The sequence below is a fragment of the Scyliorhinus canicula genome, chromosome 15, assembly GCF_902713615.1.
Source record: "Scyliorhinus canicula chromosome 15, sScyCan1.1, whole genome shotgun sequence".
Lineage (NCBI taxonomy): Eukaryota > Metazoa > Chordata > Chondrichthyes > Carcharhiniformes > Scyliorhinidae > Scyliorhinus > Scyliorhinus canicula.
The window spans coordinates 86,425,999-86,445,285 of NC_052160.1; the positions used below are offsets into that span (position 1 = coordinate 86,425,999).

The 19,287-nt window shown below is 43.1% G+C and overlaps 1 protein-coding gene across 1 annotated transcript in view; it reads left to right on the plus strand.

Annotated features, from left to right (window-relative positions):
- Positions 1–19,287, plus strand: part of slc5a8l (solute carrier family 5 member 8, like) — a 142,666-nt gene that overhangs the window by 86,410 nt on the left and 36,969 nt on the right. Inside the window, exon 12 of the mRNA XM_038820980.1 lies at positions 6,809–6,895. Coding sequence (XP_038676908.1) covers positions 6,809–6,895 — 87 coding nt within the window. The remainder of the gene's footprint in view (positions 1–6,808; positions 6,896–19,287) is intronic.

Genomic DNA, 19,287 nt, shown 5'->3' on the forward strand with positions numbered 1-19,287 from the left:
CTAACTGAAGTGTACCAAAATACATAGAATCCATACAGTTCAGAAGGAGGCCATTCGGCCCATCAGGTCTGCACCGACCCTCTGAATGAGCACCCTACCCAGTCCCACTCCCCCATCCTATCCCCACCTAACCTGCACATCCCTGGGCACTAAGGGGTAATTTAGCATGGCCAATCCACTTAACCGGAACATTTTTGGACTGTGGAAGGAAATCGGAGCACACGGAGGATACCCCCGCAGACATGGGGAGAAAGTGCAAACTCCACACAGATAGTCACCTGAGGACGGAATTGAACCTGGGTCCCTGGCACTGTGAGGCAGCAGTGCCTCATGCTGCCTGAGACCTATTTTACAATGAGCAACCGCCTGGATGGGAATATCAAGAAAACTATTTCACTAAGCAACGATCTAACAGATAATATTGATCTCAAAGTGAAGCCTGAACATTAATCCCCATTATCGAATGTCTGCGACTAGATTGGATACCTCAGGACTCAAGAGCTATTCCTTCGTACTCTGTATTTGCTTGTGGTTTTATTGGGCAGGATTTTCCCGATATGCTTCCCCACTGTCAGACTCAAGTGAGATCATAAACTCGCAGAGTGCAGAAAACAGTTATTGATTTTCCTTGATTTGGCCATTTGGTTGCTGAAGGGTGAGCCTGCCATCCAATTCAGGATGGTGGACGGGTTCAAGAGGGCCAATGGGAAGTCTTCCAGCTTGTAAACAGCATGAGGATAACATGGCAGGTAGGTGAGAGGGAGCGGGCACCCCAAAATAGAGGCACCTATTCGCCAAACTTTCACATTTAAAATATGAAACAGCCTCCAGACCAGCTTGCGTTAGGCATGCTGCTACTGCATTCAGGCAAGCAAGTGGGCATCCTGGCCTGGATAGAGCTCTGACATCTTGGTTTACTGTCGGAAGGCCGTCTACAGGTAGTTAAATTGTGCTCTGTCACCTTCATGGATTTTGTGACATTATGTAGAATGTCTAGTACATAAAGGGTTACTGTAATATAATAATCAACCACTAGATGGAGCTGGGGAGCCGACCTATAAAAAGGAATGCCTCTCAGACTTCTGGGAGAGAGAGTGTAGAGAAGGCGAGAGGAGGTTAAAGAGACAAGGAGCAGAGCAGAGTACAATTTAAGATAGTGTGCATGAGACAAGTGTTAGTATAGTGTAGATTGTAGTTTAGTTAAAATATTGCTTGCTTTCGGAATAGTGTTCGAACTGTATAATAAGTAGTGTAATAAATTTAGCTTTGTTTATTTGACTTAGCTTTTTGTGATCTTTGTGTACACTACAAATCCATCCCGAGTATAAGCAACACAAAGAACACCACACGATACCAGGCATGATTCTTAAAAGCATAGCAAATAGTTTAGTTAGTCAGATTAGTTTTATGGACAAGAAGAACCATCGCACTACTGAACAGATCTGAAAATCAGCACCGAGTTCCAGCCTGTAAGATGGAAGGTCTGAGAAAACAAGGCACTCCAAGATGACTGGTAAACTCGATCTAAATTGGGAAACCATCAAACTATAGTTTGAAGTTTTTTTATCTGCCTCCGCACTAGAATCAGCTCATGACCAGCGTAAAATTGCGCAGCTCCTAAATTTAGCTGGACCGCAAGCAATTGAATTGTATAATTATTTCCAATTTGAAGACAGTGAGGATAAAAAAAAATTTGAGCTGGTAATGAAAAAAATCAACATCCATTGGAAAGCACAAGCAAATGAAACTTATGAGCGCTACATGTTTAAGAAAAGGATACAGCTACAAGGCGAACGATTGATTTATTTGTTACTGGTCTCAGACTCTGATGAAATCGCTCTTCTAACCCTAACCGTAACCCTAACCATAATCCTGAGAAAATTCCTGAATGTATTCAGTGGAATGGGTACGTTACCATTCACTTACAGCATTCAGCTAAAGAGCAATGCTAAGCCACTGATACATACACCTCGTAGAGCGCCAGCACCTTTAAGAGACCATCTGAAAAATGAACTCGATATGATGTTGCAGTGCAAAATCATATCAAAGGTAACTGAACCAACTGACTGGGTGAGTTCAATGGTGACTTACGCATATGCATTGATCCAAAAGATCTCAATAACAATATCAAACGGGAACACTACCCAATCCCGAAAGGAGAAGAAATCACAGCAGAAATGGCTCATGCCAAATACTTTACGAAACTGGACGCCTCGAGAGGATTTTGGCAGCTACAGTTAGATAACAAAATAGAAAACCGTACACACTTAATGCTCCATTTGGAAGGTACTGTTTTAACAGGTTACCTTTAGGCATAATGTCGGCATTGGAAATATTCCTCCGGGCGATGGAAACAATAACTGTGTTCGAGTGAATGTTTGGGCTGGTTTAGGTGCTGGTTTAGCACAGTGGGCTAAACAGCTGGCTTGTAATGCAGAACAAGGCCAGCAGCGCCGGTTCAATTCCCGCACCGGCCTCCCCAAACAGGCATCGGAATATGGCGACTAGGGGCTTTTCACAGTAACTTCATTGAAGCCTACTTGTGACAATATGTGATTATTATGTTGATATGGTCAAATACTCCTGAAGAACATTGCTCAAGACTCATGAAAGTCATCACATGGCCTGAAATTAAACAGAGACAACTTCCAATTTGGCATACGGAAATTGACGTTCTAGGTGATGTAATCTCGATAAAAGATGTGCAACTGGATCAAGATAAAATACGTCCAATTGGTCAAATACCAATTCCAAAAGATAAAAAGGCGATTCTAAGAATGTTTGGTGTCATATATTTTATGGGCAAATTCATTCACAATTTATCCACCAGCATTACAAAATCTTATCAAGAACAATGTTTTACTTGTGTGGACGGAAGGACATGAAGTCGTCATTAACAACAGCCCCTGTAGTAGCATTCTTTGATTCGACCAAAGAAACCAAGATCTCAACTGATGCCAGTCAGAATGGGATTGGAGCTGTATTACTTCAGAAATCCGAGGATGATCTCTGGAAACCTGCAGCATATGCTTCGCGTGCAATGAGATACACACACATAGAAAAAGAAGGTTTACTAACAGGCATAAGCAAATTCCACTATTTTGTGTTTGGCCTGCCACATTGAAATGGATCACTGTCCTTTAGTGAACATAATTAGAAAAGATCTAAACGATATGTCACCACGACTACAAAGGATGATGATGAAGTTGAGTAGAGATGATTTTACGTCATTGTATAGTCCAGGCAAGGATCTTGCCGTAGCAGATGCTGTGTCATATGCCACTAGTTACACTGATGAGACAACATCAGAGGTAACCTTAAATGTGGAAGCTCAAGCCAAGTTCTTAGTCGATTCGCTTTCAGTGTCTGATACACAACTTAGCCTAATACGTGAAGAAACAGCAAAAGACACAATCCTTCAGCGTGTGATGAGTCACTTGACGGAAGGATGGCCCAATGGCAGTTGCAACAGTTTCAGAAGTGTAAAGGATGACCTAACTGTTGTAAATGGTTTTCTGCTGAAAGGGGACAGAATTGTCATTAAATCCTGCATGTGAAGATGTACCCTAGCACATATACATGAAGGACATCAGGGCATATAGAAATGCAAAAGCCATGTAAGAAAATAAGACTATTGGCCAGGCATAAATAAGGATGTGGCCAATTTTGTTCAAGATTGTAATGTCTGCCAGCTGCAAAATTGCCCCAATGCAAAGAGAACTCATCACTAACCCATGGTTCAAAGTTGGGATTTTATTTTATTTTATTTTAGAGAAAAGGACTACCTGATAATGATCGACTACTATTTAAACTATCCAGAAGTAGTTACTCTAACATATTCTACTGCTCAATCAGTCATCAAAGCCTCAAAATCTATATTTGCACAACATGACCCTAAAGGTCATGATGGATAATGGTCCCTGTTTTAGTTGTTGGGAGTGGTCATCGTTTGACAAATGCTACAACTTCCAGCACATCACATCAAGTCTGTTGTACCCACAGTCAAATGGGGAAGCTGAGGAAGGTGTCTGAATAGTCAAGAACCAATTTAAAAAGGCATATGATGGCCAACAGGTGGGAGGGTGAATTGTGACGAGGGTGCAGGGATTCTACAGCAAGATCTGGATAGGTTGGGCGAGTGGGCAAACAAATGGCAGATGCAGTATAATTTGGATAAGTGTGAGGTTATTCATTTTGGAAGCAAAAACAGGAAGGAAGATTACTACTTGATTGGTTGTAAATTGGGAGGGGAGTGTGCAGTGGGACCTCAGTGTCCTTGTGCACCATTCGCTGAAGGGAAGCATGCAGGTGCAGCCGGCGTTAAGGAAGGGTAATGGTATGTCGGCCTTCATTGCGAGAGGTTTCGAGTATAGAAGCAGGAATGTGTTGCTGCAATTGTACAGGTGGGGTCACACTTGGAGTATTGTGTGCAGTTTTGGTCTCCTTCTCTGAGGAAGGATGTTCTTGCTCTCGAGGGAGTGCAGCAAAGGTTAACCAGACTGATTCCAGGGATGGCGGAACTGTCATATGAGGAGACTAGGTTGGGATTGTTCTCGCTGGAGTTCAGAAGAGTGAGGGGGGATCCCATAGAGACTTATAAAATTCTAACAGGACTAGACAGGGTAGATACAGGGAAGATGTTACCAATGCTAGGTGTGTCCAGAACCAGGGATCACAGCCTGAGGATTCAGGGTAAACCATTTCAGACAGAGATAAGGAGACATTTCTTCACACAAAGAGTGGTGAGCCTGTGGAATTCATTACCACAGGAAATAGTTGATGTGAAAACTTTGAATATATTCAAGAGGCAGCTGGATATAGCACTTGGGGAGAATGGGATCAAAGGCTATGGGAAGAAAGCAGGATCAGGCTATTGAGTTGGATGATCAGCCATGATCGTGATGAATGGCGGAGCAGGCTCGAAGGGCCAAAAAGCCTCCTCCTGCTCCTAGCTTCTATGTCTCTATGTATCTATATAACAGGATTTTTCTTTGGCACTGTTAAGTTACAGAACTACTCCTTTGGTATCAGGCATATTGCCCACCCAGCTGTTAATGGGTAGAAAGCTACGTACGCCGTTGCCAGAAATAACCATTCCGAATCTGGATGGACAGATAGTTTCGGGTAAAATGCGTCAACAGAAGAACAAACAAGGTTCATACTACAATTGGCATGCAAAGGAACTACCTTCACTTAAAGAAGGAGATATCGTTTGGATATGAAATACAAATGGTGGATGGTAGGAAACTGTAAAGGTTATGAGTGAAGTTGCACCACGTTCATACGTTGTCCAAATGAAAGCTGGAGTGATGTATCGAAGGAATCAAAAAGCTTTATTTAAATAGGGGCTTTTTAGCACAGGGCTCAATCAGTGGACTTGAAAGCAGACCAAGGCAGGCCAGCAGCACGGTTCAATTCCCGTACCGGCCTCCCCGAACAGGCGCCCGAATGTGGCGACTAGTGGCATTTCACAGTAACTTAATTTGAAGCCTACTTGTGACAAGCGATTTTCATTTCAAATCAAGAATCCAGTTGATACTCCAGACCGACCTCCAACACAACCGGACTCAATGTTTTGTATTGTTGAATTTCCATTTTTGTCTACCATGACACATGAACAGACGAAGGACAGTTCTTACGATACCCAGTGTGCAATAAGAAGGTCCACAAGGATAAAAAAGAAGCCTAATCATCTGAATTTGTAAAAAATAATCTGTTACTCTGTAATTGTGATATTATGTTCATTGACATGACAGTGTAAATGCCAGATACACATTCCCATACATGTATGCATGAATGTTTGAAAATATTTCAAACATGTTCAAAGGAAGACATTATGTAGAATGTCTAATACATAAAGGGTTAATCATAATTGACCACTAGATGGAGCTGGGGAACAGACCTATAAAAGTGAATGCCTCTCCGGCTTCTGGGAGAGGGTAGAGAAGGCGAGAGGAGGTTAGAGAAACAAGGAGCAGAGCAGAGAACAATTTAAGATAGTGTGCATGAGACAAGTGTTAGTATAGTGTAGGTTGTAGTTTAGTTGAATATTGCTTGATTTAGAAATAGTGTTCGAACTGTACAATAAGTCGTGTAATAAATTTAGCTTTGTTTATTTGACTTAGCTTTTTGTGTTCTTTGTGTACACTACAGATCCATCCTGAGTATTAGCAACACAAAGAACAATACAGACTTGAAGGCAGATTAAAAAGTCCCAGTCATTTGTTAACAGGCCTTAATAAGGCTTTAAGCAGCTTAGGAGGTTACATCACTTATGGACGAGTAGGCCTGCCGCCTATCCAATGCCACCTCCTGAAAAATGGCAGACAGACGGATTGGAGCTGGGGAACTGGTATGCCCGCCAGTGACCTAAAATTCCACTTCCATTCTTGACACCAATGGGGATTAAAACATTGTCCATTCAGTTCTGTCACCCAGTTTCCACTGGGTTTGACCAATTTGATAAATATACAACCTGTCTCTCAAGAAAAGCTTTCCATATCAGACATTTCACTTAATAAACATTCTCGGCTACTGGTGACAGTGGAACAAAGTTTAGTTAATGGAGAACTGGAAATTTCATTGAAGTTCTTCAACTCCAGAGCAAGCAATTTACCAAAGAGTTAATGGTAACCCATTATCCTGGTGATATTAGGGTGAATGGCAATGTTAAACTAACAGGCAGAGGAATGTAAAATAAATCTGTTGATTGTCAATGGAGTCAGCAATTTCTCTCTTTGAAGCTGCTTCACAGCTCATTGTCAAACACATTAATATAAATATAACTTTCTCCTTTTCTGTTTTGCAGGCTGCCCTCACTATTTTTGGGATTGTTGGTGGTCCACTGCTAGGATTCTTCCTGTTAGGCATGATATTTCCTTGTGCTAATTCAATTGTAAGTATGTCACAGGCACCGGGGGGTTGGTGGAAGGGTGAAGAAGGCACTAAAAGGGTTGAGGAACAAAAAAGGATAGATCAGGGCGTTTTCTACATGGGGAAAAGTTAGAAGCAATGGATTGAAAGAGATTTGGGGGTTGATGTACATCAATAATTAAAATGTCATAATCAGGTACAGAAAATAGTCAGAATGGCACACATACCTCTTATTTCTGTATATATATATCGAAAGGATGCAAGCTAAAGATGGTGTACACAAGCACTTTACTCCCCCCTTCTCTCCTCACCCAACAACTGGAATTCAAGGAAGCCACCAGCTCAGATACTGACACCATGGGCTGGATTCTGTGATCCTGAGGCTAAGTGTTGATGCCGTCGGAAACGCCGTCACATTTCTCGACGGCGTCAACACAGCCTCAGGATCAGCAATTCTGGCCCCTACAGGGGGCCAGCACGGCACTGGAGTGGTTCACGCCACTCCAGCAGCTGATCCCGGTGTGAAATTGGCGCCGCGGGATCCGCCATGTGCAGTGGCACCGGCGCCAACGCGCACATGCACAGTGGCTTCCTTCAATGCGCCGGCCCCATCGCAACATGGCGCAGGACTACAGGGGCCGGCGCAGAAGAAAGGAGGCCGCCAGCCAGAGAGGCTGGCCCACTGATTGGTGTGCCCCGATCACGGGGCAGGCCACATCAGAGGTGCCCCCCACCTCGGGGTTGGACCCCCTCCCCCCACACAGGCCTCCCCCCCCCGACCCTTCCACGCCGAGTTCCCGCCGGCTGAGAGCAGGTGTGGATGGCGTTGGCGGGACTCGGCGTTTTTACGACAGCTGCTCAGCCTATCCCGGGCCAAGAATTTGCGGACTGGCCACTTAAAGCGGACTCCAACCGGCGACGTGCCAACCACACCGGCGCCAATCGCACTGATTCTCCTCTCTGCAGAGAATTGTGTGATAGCGTTGGGGTGGTGTGGCGTATTTTGCGCCGGGCGCGGGGATTCTCTGGCCTAGCCCCAGGCTGAGAGATTCCTGCCCCATGTGCATCTTAATGGATACCACAGAGGAGGGGGGAATCTATCTGTGATGGAAAACTAGATACATTTATACTGCAGCAAAGCAGGAGAAAAATAGCACAGATCCAGCTTGGTGGAAGGCAAGATCACACACAAATTCTGCTGCAGAGGACTCGGATGGCTTTTTCTGAGGTTACTGAAGAAGGCTGATGAGTGTATGCAACAAAATTCTTGGTGATTTGGGAAGGCCCTGACAGAAAACTGCAATTCAATGTCAAGAGATATGTGCCAGCGGGAGAGGATCTCAAAGAAATCACTCAACGCCCAGGGCTGCTGGCCTCTCATCAAACGGTTTAATTTGCCGGCAGGGAGATGACATCTGTTAAAGTCCCAGACCACCTCTCCACCGATCAACGGAAAATATCCATTCTTCTACATTTTTCAAAACAGCTACACAGCCTATTTCGGCTGGACATTGTCCAATCACATTGGTTGTACATTTGTCATGGGCCAGGGTTTAGAGAACCTCAAAGTGGATCATGGAGTTCACCTGACCCACAACTTTTAATAGATTGTGGTATGGGGAGCACACGGCCCACTCTACAGGAGTGGTCCAGCAGAAGTGGAAAAGTATTTTTTAAAGCAAAACAATGTTTATTCTATGAACTCAAGTTAACCTTTTTAAAACAAACAGTGAACATCTTTTAACACACAGAGCGGTGGGAGCGTGCAATGCACTGCCAGTGGAGCTGGTGGAGTCAGAGTCATCAGGGACATTTAAGCGACTCTTGGACTGGCACATAGATAGCAGTAAATTGAAGGGTGCAGGTTAGGTTGATCTTTTGTGAGGATAAGTGGTCGGCACACCATGGTGGGCCAAAGGGGTGTTCTGTGCTGTATTGTTCTATGTTCTATGTTCTATCTTAGCAACCATGAATTCAAATACAACCCCCAAAGACTACAACACTAAGTAATCCTTTAAGCTTTCCTTTTAACATCCATAAGACTTAAAACAGCTTTTACCAGAAGCACATTCGGTTCACATTCACTACTGAGAACATTTATAATTCTGGATTCACCAAATGATCAAGTGATAGTATTTTCATGGCAGAGAGATCAACAGTACACCTGCCCTGTCTGGCTTCAGCTCCAACACTGAAAACAAAACTAAAACACACCCTGCAGCAAACAGCCTAAGACGAAAGTAAAAAGCTGACAGACAGCCCAGCTCCACCCACTCTCTGACATCACTGCAGTAATAAACACCCATTTCTTAAAGGTACTCTCACTACAGATACTTATATATACACCCATTTATAAACACCCATTTCATAAAGGTGACACCTCCCCCCAAGAAAAAATAAATAAACCATCAACTTCAAGATGGTTTCATTTTCCACCTTTTCACTATCCTTTAAGAAATGCACACAGTAAATATACATTTTTGTTTCAAAAGAAGCAACACACACAAACAGGTACAACAATATAGTCCAATTTTTTCTGTTCTTCTTCCTCCTTCTCGATTGACAGTCTCTTTGGACAAGAAGGTCTCTGCAAAATCCATACATTTCTCTACGCCTTGGCATTTTCTTTTAAAGTCAGATACTTTAGTTCAATCTGATCACAGAGTCCCTTGTAATTCTCCAACACAGGAGCATTGGTTATCACAGCTTTCAGGCAGTCAAATGCCTATTGAAACTCTGCTGTCCATTGAACTTTTCGACGTTCCTTCAGCAAGTCCATCAGTGGAGCAATCACGCAACAAAACGTTTGCACAAATGGTCGATCAAATCCACTCATGCCAGGAAATCGCATTATTTCCTTTTGCCTTGAGGGTATCGGAAACTCCTCAAGGAAAGAGACTTGGGATTTTCCTAATTCACTTTTGGCTAGGTTTACCACCAAACCCGCCTCCTGAAGTCGATTGAATAACTCCATCAGATGTTTCAAATGTTCTGTCCATGTCTGGCTGAAAATTACCAGATCGTCGATGTACATCGCACAATTGGGTAATTCCGAAACAACGTTGTTAGTTAACCATTGAAATGTGGCTGGGGCATTTTTCATGCCAAATGGCATAACTTTGAATTGGTATATACCATCTGCAATCACAAAAGCTGAAATTTCCTTCGCCCATTCGGATAAAGGTACCCGCCAGTAACCTTAAAGTAAATCCAGTTTGGAAATAAAAGCTGATTGTCCCACTTTCTCAATCCAATCCTCCAAATGTGGGATAGGATAAGAGTCCATTCTTGTAACTGCATTAACCTTTCCATAGACCACACACAACCGTTGAGTACCGTCTGGTTTTGGTACCATCAATATGGGTGAGCTCCATTGGCTGCAACCCACTTCAATTATGTCATTTTTAAGCATACTCTCAATCTCTTTGCCAATTTTAAAGGCTTAAGTCTATATCGATGTTGTTTGATTGGAACAGCATTTCCCACATCTACGTCATGTACAGCCATTTTAGTACTTTCCAATTAATCTCCACAAACTTGCCCACGTGATATGAATAACGCATTCAGGTCAGTTTGTTTTTCCTCTGGAAGATAACTCAACACTTTATCCCAATTTTTAAGAACATCCTCATTTTCCAATTTAATTTGAGGTGTGTCAAATTCACAGTCATCTGGATTTGGTTCATCACTTTGAGTTAGAATCATTAAAACCTCCTCCTTTTTCTCTCCTTCCCTTTCAAAGCACCTTTTAAGCATATTCACATGACACACTTTGGTGAGTCTTCCTTCTATCTGGTGTTTTTACCACATAATTCACCTCACTTAATTTCCTTTCAATCTGATAAGGTCCACAAAACCTAGCTTTTAAAGGTTCACCTACCACTGGTAACAATACTAAACCTTTATCTCCCCTGGCAAAACGACGAACTTTGGATTTCTTGTCCGCCACCCGCTTCATCACATTTTGTGCAGCTTTCAAATGTTGCCTGGCCAATTCACCTGCTCTATTTAATCGTTCCCTAAAATTCGACACGAAATCCAATAATGTAATTTCTCACTCACGAATTTTTCCTTAATCAATTTAAGTGGTCTTCTTACCTCATGACCAAACATTAGTTCAAAAGGAATAAATTTGGTTGACTCATTAGGTGCATCCCTAATTGCAAACAGTACGAATGGAATTCCTTTATCCCAATCCTCTGGATAATCTTGACAATAAGCCCTCAACATTATCTTTAATGTCTGATGCCACCTTTCTAATGCTCCCTGCAATTCTGGATGGTGCGCAGTTAATTTAAATTGTTTTATTCCTAATCTATCCATAACTTCTTTGAATAACCTTGAGGTAAAATTTGATCCTTGATCCGATTCTATTTCTGTGGGTAGTCCATATCTAGTAAAGAATTTAAGTAACTCCTTCACAATCTTTTTAGCTGTAATATTACGTACTGGAATGGCCTCTGGAAACCTAGTAGATACATCCATTATAGTCAAAAGATATTGATTCCCACTTTTCGATTTAGGAAGCGGTCCTACACAATCAATTAGGACACCTGGAAAAGGTTCCTCAAATGCTGGAATGGGTATTAAGGGTGTTGGTTTTATCACTGCTTGAGGTTTCCCTATCACTTGACATGTGTGACATGATTGACAAAATTTAACTACATCTTTGTGTAGTCCAAGCCAATATAAATGTTTTTGGATTTTAGCTTGAGTTTTCCTTATTCCCAAATGACTTCCCACTGGTACCTCATGTGCAATTCACAACGCCTCCTTTCTATACACGACCGGCAATACTACTTGATGAACTTCTGCCCACTTTTCATTCGCCTGCATATGTAAGCACCGTAGCACAGGGCAGCATGGTAGCACAAGTGGATAGCACTGTGGCTTCACAGCACAAGGGTCCCAAGTTCGATTCCCTGCTGGGTCACTGTCTGTGCGGAGTCTGCACGTTCTCCCCTTGTCTGCGTGGGTTTCCTCCGGGTGCTCCGGTTTTTCCTACAGTCCAAAGACATGCAGGTTAGGTGGATTGGCCATGATAAATTGCTCTTAGTGACCAAAAAGGTTAGGAGGGGTTATTGGGTTCCGGGGATAGGGTGGAAATGAGGGCTTAAGTGAGTCAGTGCAGACTCGACGGGCCGAATGGCCTCCTTCTGCCCCGTATGTTCTATGTTCTAAAGGTCTCCATTTTCTCATCAAGACATTACTTTTACGGCAATAGCACTCTGGTTTACACTCAGATTCCTCTTCCATGTATGCTTTCTGATACATTCATTTTATTTCTACATCTTTCTGTTGTAACGCCGCCAATTTTCCTGTACTAAAAATATCGGCCTCATCCACCACCTGTTCTTGTTCTTTTTCAACCATCTGATCAAAAATTGTTTCAGATAATTGCACTTCAACTTCATCTTCACTCTTTGATTTCTCCTCTTGTCTTAACCTGTGATTATGCGACCATGTTATCACACAATCTGGAAACGTCCCAGGATATTCATTCTTCAACACTTCAGTTGTCTGATTTTCCACTGGCATATCAGCCACAGTAGGCATCACTCCCACCTGCAATCATTACCCAAGATAAAGGGCAGCACCGTAGCATAGTAATTAGCACAATTGCTTCACAGCTCCAGGGTCCCAGGTTCAATTCCCGGCTGGGCCACTGTCTGTGTGGAGTCTGCACGTTCTCCCCATGTGTGCATGGGTTTCCTCCAGGTGCTCTGGTTTCCTCCCACAGTCCAAAGCTGTGCAGGGTTAGGTGGATTGGCCATGCTAAATTGCCCTTAGTGTCCAAAATTGCCCTTAGTGTTGGGTGGAGTTACTGGGTTATGGGGATAGGGTGGATGTGTGAGCTTGGGGAGGGTGCTCTTTCCATGAGCCGGTGCAGACTCAATGGGCTGAATGGCCTCCTTCCGCACTGTAAATTCTGTGATAAACTGTATTCCCGGACAAGATAGTTTCTCTGTTACTCCTACTACCACTTCACCACTCTTAACTGGACTTTCCAACCTCACCTTATATAATTGAACACTAGTACTCTCACCCTGAATTCCACATATTACCACCTTTTCTCGCAATATTCTTCCCAAACTACATAACTCCTCATCTCTTACCATTAATGCTTGACTAGCTCCTGTATCGCTTAAAATTGTGACTTCGGCAGCACGGTGGCTCAGTGGGTTAGCCCTGTTGCCTCACGGCGCTGAGGTCCCAGGTTCAATCCTGGCTCTGGGTCACTGTCCATGTGGAGTTTGCACATTCTCCCCGTGTTTGCGTGGGTTTCGCCCCCACAACCCAAAAATGTGCAGGGTAGGTGAATTGTCCACTCTAAATTCCCCCTTAATTGGAAATAATGAATTGAGTACACTAAATTTTTTTTTAAAATAAAAAAATAAAAATTGCGACTTCTTTACCTGCTCCTCCTGATACACTTGAGTAAACTTTACCCACACAAGTAAATTCTTTAAAGAGATCTGGCACCTTCTTAGCAATCACCTCTTGATCAGGCTGCACAATCTTTTGCATCTTCTTCGCTTCTCTTGGGCTTTCCTTTACCACTTTAACAAACCCCACTGTCTTATCCTGTTTCACCACATCAGCCTTCCCAGTGCTTTTCTTCAACCAGCAACACTGTGACTTTACATGGCCTAGTTTATTACAGTGAAAACATTTGAAACTTTTCATTTCTTTTCCACGCTCCTGGATTTCTTTTTTAGTCTCAGGTACACTCTCCGTATTATCTCCCATCAGATCATCTTTACGTTCACCACTTGAGTCTTTCTCATGTCCCCAGTTTCTATCCCTCACAGGCTGAAACTGATGTTGGAAACCAAGCTTTGATTTATGAAATAATTCGTAATCATCTGCCATTTCTGCTGCTAACCACATAGTTTTAACCCTCTGTTCTTCCACATGAGTTCTCACTACATCAAGAATTGAATTTTTAAACTCCTCCAAAAGCATAATTTCTCTGAGAGCTTCATACATTTGGCCTATTTTCAAAGCCCTTATCCACCTTTCAAAATTACTCTGTTTGAGCCCTTCAAACTCCATGTGTGTTTAACCAAATTCTTTCCTTAAATTTCTAAACCTTTGTCTGTAGGCTTCAGGCACTAGTTCATATGCACCTAAGATGGATTTTTTCACCTTCTCATACGTCCCAGATACCTCCTCCGGTAGTGATGCAAACACTTCACTCACTCTACCTACAAGCTTTGTTTGAATCAGTAATACCCACATGCCCTGTGGCCATTTCATTTGTTTAGCTACCTTCTCAAATGAAATGAAAAACGCTTCAACCTCCGTTTCGTCAAACCTTGGCAATGCTTGGACATATTTAAATAGATCCCTACCAAGACTTTGACTTTGACGCACTTTCTCACTATCCTCATCACGATCATCCAACTGTACGTTTCCCTTTACGTCTGCCAATTTTAACTGACTGTCATGTTTCATGGCCATTTTCTAAAGTTCCAACTCTCTCTCTTTATCTTTTTCCCTGATCTGTATCTCCCTTTCTCTTTCTTTTTGTTCTGCTAGGGCTATTCTTTCTTTTCTCCTTTCTTCTCTCTCCTTTTCTTTTTCCTCGCTTTCGTATTCAAGCTGTTTTAATTCTTTCTCATGTTCAAGTTGCTTAATCTGCAACTGGATCTTTGTCATTTCTAATGTGTCAAACTGTATCTCAGGCAACTTTAAATGCTTAGCCACCGCCATAATTACCTCATCTTTTCACATTTTGTCAGATAATGTTAACTGTAATGTTTTTGCCAAATCTAACAGTCTGCTTTTAGTCTCTGTCCGTAAGGTACTGTGTGTGACCGTCTCCAACCCCAAAACTTCAGAGCCTCTGAAAGAGCCATTGTTCACAACACACTCCCCACTTAAATTAGAATACCACACCTGATAAGCAACCACAATATGCTCACCCCTCACTGTCTTTAAATTCACTAATCCAATCCAATAGGTAGACTTTTGTCCCGGACGAGCCCCCATTTTGTTATGGGCCAGGGTTTAGAGAATGCCAAAGTGTATCATGGAGTTCACCTGACCAACAACGTTTAATAGATTGTCATATGGGGAGCACACGGCCCACTGTCCAGGTGTGGCAGAGCAGAAATGGAAAAGTATTTTGAAGAAAAACAATGTTTATTCTATGAACTCAAGTTAACCTTTTTAAAACAAACAGTGAACATCTTAACAACCATTAATTCAAATACAGCCCCCAAAGACTACAACACTAAGTAATCTAAGATTTCCTTTTTACATCCATAAGACTTTAAACACCTTTTGCCAGAAGCACATTAGTTTTATATTCACTGCTGAGAATATTTAGAATTTTGAATTCACCAAATGATCAAGAGATAGTCTTTTCATGGCAGAGCGATCAATAGTACACCTGCTCTGTCTGGCTTCGGCTCCAACACTGAAAACAAAATGAAAACACACCCTGCAGCAAACAGCCTAAAACAAAAGTAAAAAGCTGACAGACAGCCCAGCTCTACCCACTCTCTGACATCACTGCAGTAATAAACACCCATTTCTTGAAGGTACTCTCACTACAGATACTTATATACACACCCATTTATAAACATCCATTTCTTAAATGTACTCTCACATGACACATCAGAACATTAGTTATATATCCAATTAAATTTGACATTATGTAAAGTGGGTTTGTACCTTACCAGCCCCTAACTTCATGAAGAAGTACCTTTCTTGCCTCCACCTGGTAACTTTGGGCTGGCGAGGATACATGACGCTCTTTGTCCTGTGGAGCTGTTATCACTCGCTGGTGAAGTACTCCCAAGAATCTCCCCTGTCTGTTTCCCATTAAATGCCTTAATACAAATCATCCTGATCTACCTGGCTATCTCTGCTGTCTGTCATTAAATGATGTTATTTGTACCAGTGTGCAACTTAACCCAGTTAATGGTTGTTCAGGAATGTGGCTAATTCAACTGAAGGCCACTTTGTGTCTTTCATAATGCTAACTCAGCTAATGGCCATTTTGTGTAACTTCTTTAATTGTATGTCTGTCATTTCTGATATTAGTAATTCTTAGGTTATAAAATCACACGCATTGTTTATATACTATCTATTCCTACAAATTGCCTCTTGTACAGGCATCTAAGCCAGGGTACCTTTATCTAAAATCTTCTTTCTAAATCGAACTTCAACAGTATGCAAGGGTCAATCACCAACAGAAGGTTTTATGCTAACAGTGAAGCAAATCCTTTCCAGCAGTGAATGATAAAAGTATCAATAACATAGAACATACAGCGCAGAAGGAGGCCATTCATCCCATTTAGTCTGCACCGACCCACTATAACCCAATAACCCCTCCTAGCCTTTTTGGTCACTAAGGGCAATTTATCATGGCCAATCCTCCTAACCTGCACATCTTTGGACTGTGGGAGGAAACCGACACAGGCATGGGAAGAACGTGTCGAGTCCACACAGACTCCCAGCAGGGAATCGAACATGGGACCCTCGCGTTGTGAAGCCACGGTGCTATCCACTTGTGCTACCGTGCTGCCCCAAACATAACATATTGAAGGAATAACATAAAATGCTGGAAATACTCAGAACGTCTATTAAGACAGAAATGGTAATTTTATAGAAATGTACTTCAGAGGGAGGTGGATTGAAAAACGGGCAGCATGATGCGAACTCAGATGGCATGATAACAATTTGACCGACGGCTGACAGAAAGCAAAATGGGCACTCAGCTTGCCATCCAATAAAGGCCATTTAAAGGCCAATTGGGATCATTAAAAAAAACAATTGATCAAAATATTATGCAGCTCGCAACATTTTATGGATTGCACACAAACCTCATGGAAAGGGTTGTGGGCAAAATTCAGAGGCTTGACAGAGTTTAATGAGCAGCAGAGGGACAAACTAAAGGGGCCAGAAGGACTCAGGCTGAATCATTGGAGACAGCAGCAGAAGTTGCATCCAGAAGATGAGGAACATAAATCTTTGGATCAAGTAGACCCACTGGATAAAGAGCTCCTCCCGCCAAGGGCATTTTGGAGGTAATTTGTACAAAGTAGGTTGGCAATGGATGACTCCTCAAAACCTATTGGAAAGGTGCCCACACTTCAGTGTGAGCACAATGGTGTTAGGGGAATTGCATTGTCCATTGCAGTGGATGATCCCCAGTGAGGAGGAGAACCGAAGACTGAGGAAGAGGCGGGAACTCAGCCACTCGTAGTTGGAGTTTGGGGAAGGAGCAGAGGTCCGAGGGTATCTTCGACACTAAAACATGCCGGGAGAGGAGGCTACCCAGCAAGCAATATGTTTGCAGCTTACGACCTTCCTATAGATAATAATAATCATTTTTTTGTCACAAGTATGAAGTCACTGTGAAAAGCCCCTAGTCACCACATTTTGGCACCTGTTTGGGTAAGCTGATACAGGAACTGAACCCACGGTGCTGGCCTTATTCTGCATTACAAACCAGCTGTCTAAACCAGTGAGCTAAACCAGCCCTATAGATGTTGGTGAGGCAGCATCTTAGATGACTGAGCCTATCCAGAGAGACTATGACAGCATGATGGCAGTGGTGGCGAGTTCTAGTGTGGCTGTGCATACAATTTCATTGTCTCCCAATCACATTGTCACTCTGAGCTTCTACACTTCAGGCTCATTTCAGGGTGGCACTGGTAACATGTGTAGTATCGCCCAATGACATCACGTCATCAAAGCTGTACTGATACCATCTTCCCACTCACCATCCAGCCACCTTCATCAACCAGGGGGATTTCACTCCCCCACAACATCCAACCCATCCAAGACCATTGCCAGAAAATGCCTCAGGTATGTGCTCATTATGGGGGCAGTCACAATCCGTATATTCTCTATAACTAACTGGTTCCACAGCTTTTCACTCACACAATGTGACTAAAATGTTGAATATTTGGCATCAGAGGATATCACTGAAGAGATGGTTGATGAGCTTGGTGAGAAATGTGCAGACTGAGGAAGAAGAACTCAACTTTTGGTTTACTGGAAATGAGATTTAGGTGTCTGCACCATTAAGTTGATGCCTTTAGTATATCCCAGCATGGGTCACTGATTGTGATTGTCTGCCACACCCTTCATAACCTGGCATTGCAGAGGGGGATGCCCTGTCTGTGGAGGATATTCTGGGCCACGAGGCTTCTCAGACTAGGATGATAATGAGGAAGCTGAAGATGAGCCAAAGTATCCAGACAAGTCTGCTGGCCCTCAAGATTTAGTTCTCAAGAAGGCTTGGGGGCTCTCATCCTAAGGCGATTCTGCTGAATTGCAGTTTGCCAGCCATCTGGTCCACCAAAAATACTCATCATAGTCTCACTATAACCTCCAACAGCACAGCCATTAGTAAAACAATCAGCACATAATGCTTCTACAATGGTCTTAGCAATCAGCACAGATGTCATGGTCAAACCCAAGCTGCCCTTGGCTCACCACCTCCCACACACACATCTGGCCCTGGACCCCATCAGTACATTGAGAGAGGCACAGGCACAATGTGACATTTAATGAAGGAAGCTGAAGATGATGTTCCCCACAAATACTCATCTTACACTCTCCTCCACTGGGCAAGCCAGGATGCAGCAACCATCTGGGATATTTGCCAGACCTTCATGCACCTCATACTGAGTGTCCAGCATTTGCTGCCTTACTGTCAACTCCAGGGGCCTATTATCACTCAGGAGTTTAGCATTGGCCTGTCCTCCCACATTCAGAGGGCTCGGCTGCTACAGTACTCTGACAGATAGTCCATTCTTTATGTAGTACCCCCACTAGCTTGTGACCCTGAATCAATAACCGTGTACTGACCCACTGAGGGTCACTATGTGCAATTGTGGCGGGTGGCATGAGGATGTGGTACCACACCCTCTGAGTTCCCCTCCTTCTCCTAAGAGGTGCCTGTCTGTGCCTGCTCACCAGCTGTCATTCCTGTGAAGAGTGTCTCTGACTTCCTGTCTTGTCTATTATATATATGTCTGGTGCTCCCTCTAGTACCAGCGTCCCCGAACAGGCGCTGGAATGTGGCAACTAGGGGCTTTTCACAGTAACTTCATTTGAAGTCTACTTGTGACATTTCATTCATTTTTCATTTCATTTCATTTCATAGTGGTTGCTTAGTTGTGGTGTATTTACATTAACCCCTAGTGTATAGTGATACATATCACTACAATTTCAGTGCCTGACCAGAGATATCACCCACTATGCACACTTGCTGCATCCTCTAGGGTTCTGTCAATCTGTCTGATGTTCGGCAGCTTCCAGCCATATAGATGCCAGGCACTTTCTTCCTGACAGAGCTGCAGCCAGTCCCACTGTCTGGTGGGCTCACACATCCCAAGATTCTACACCCATTTACACACACCTAAAGGAAGACTGATGTTTATCACTCAC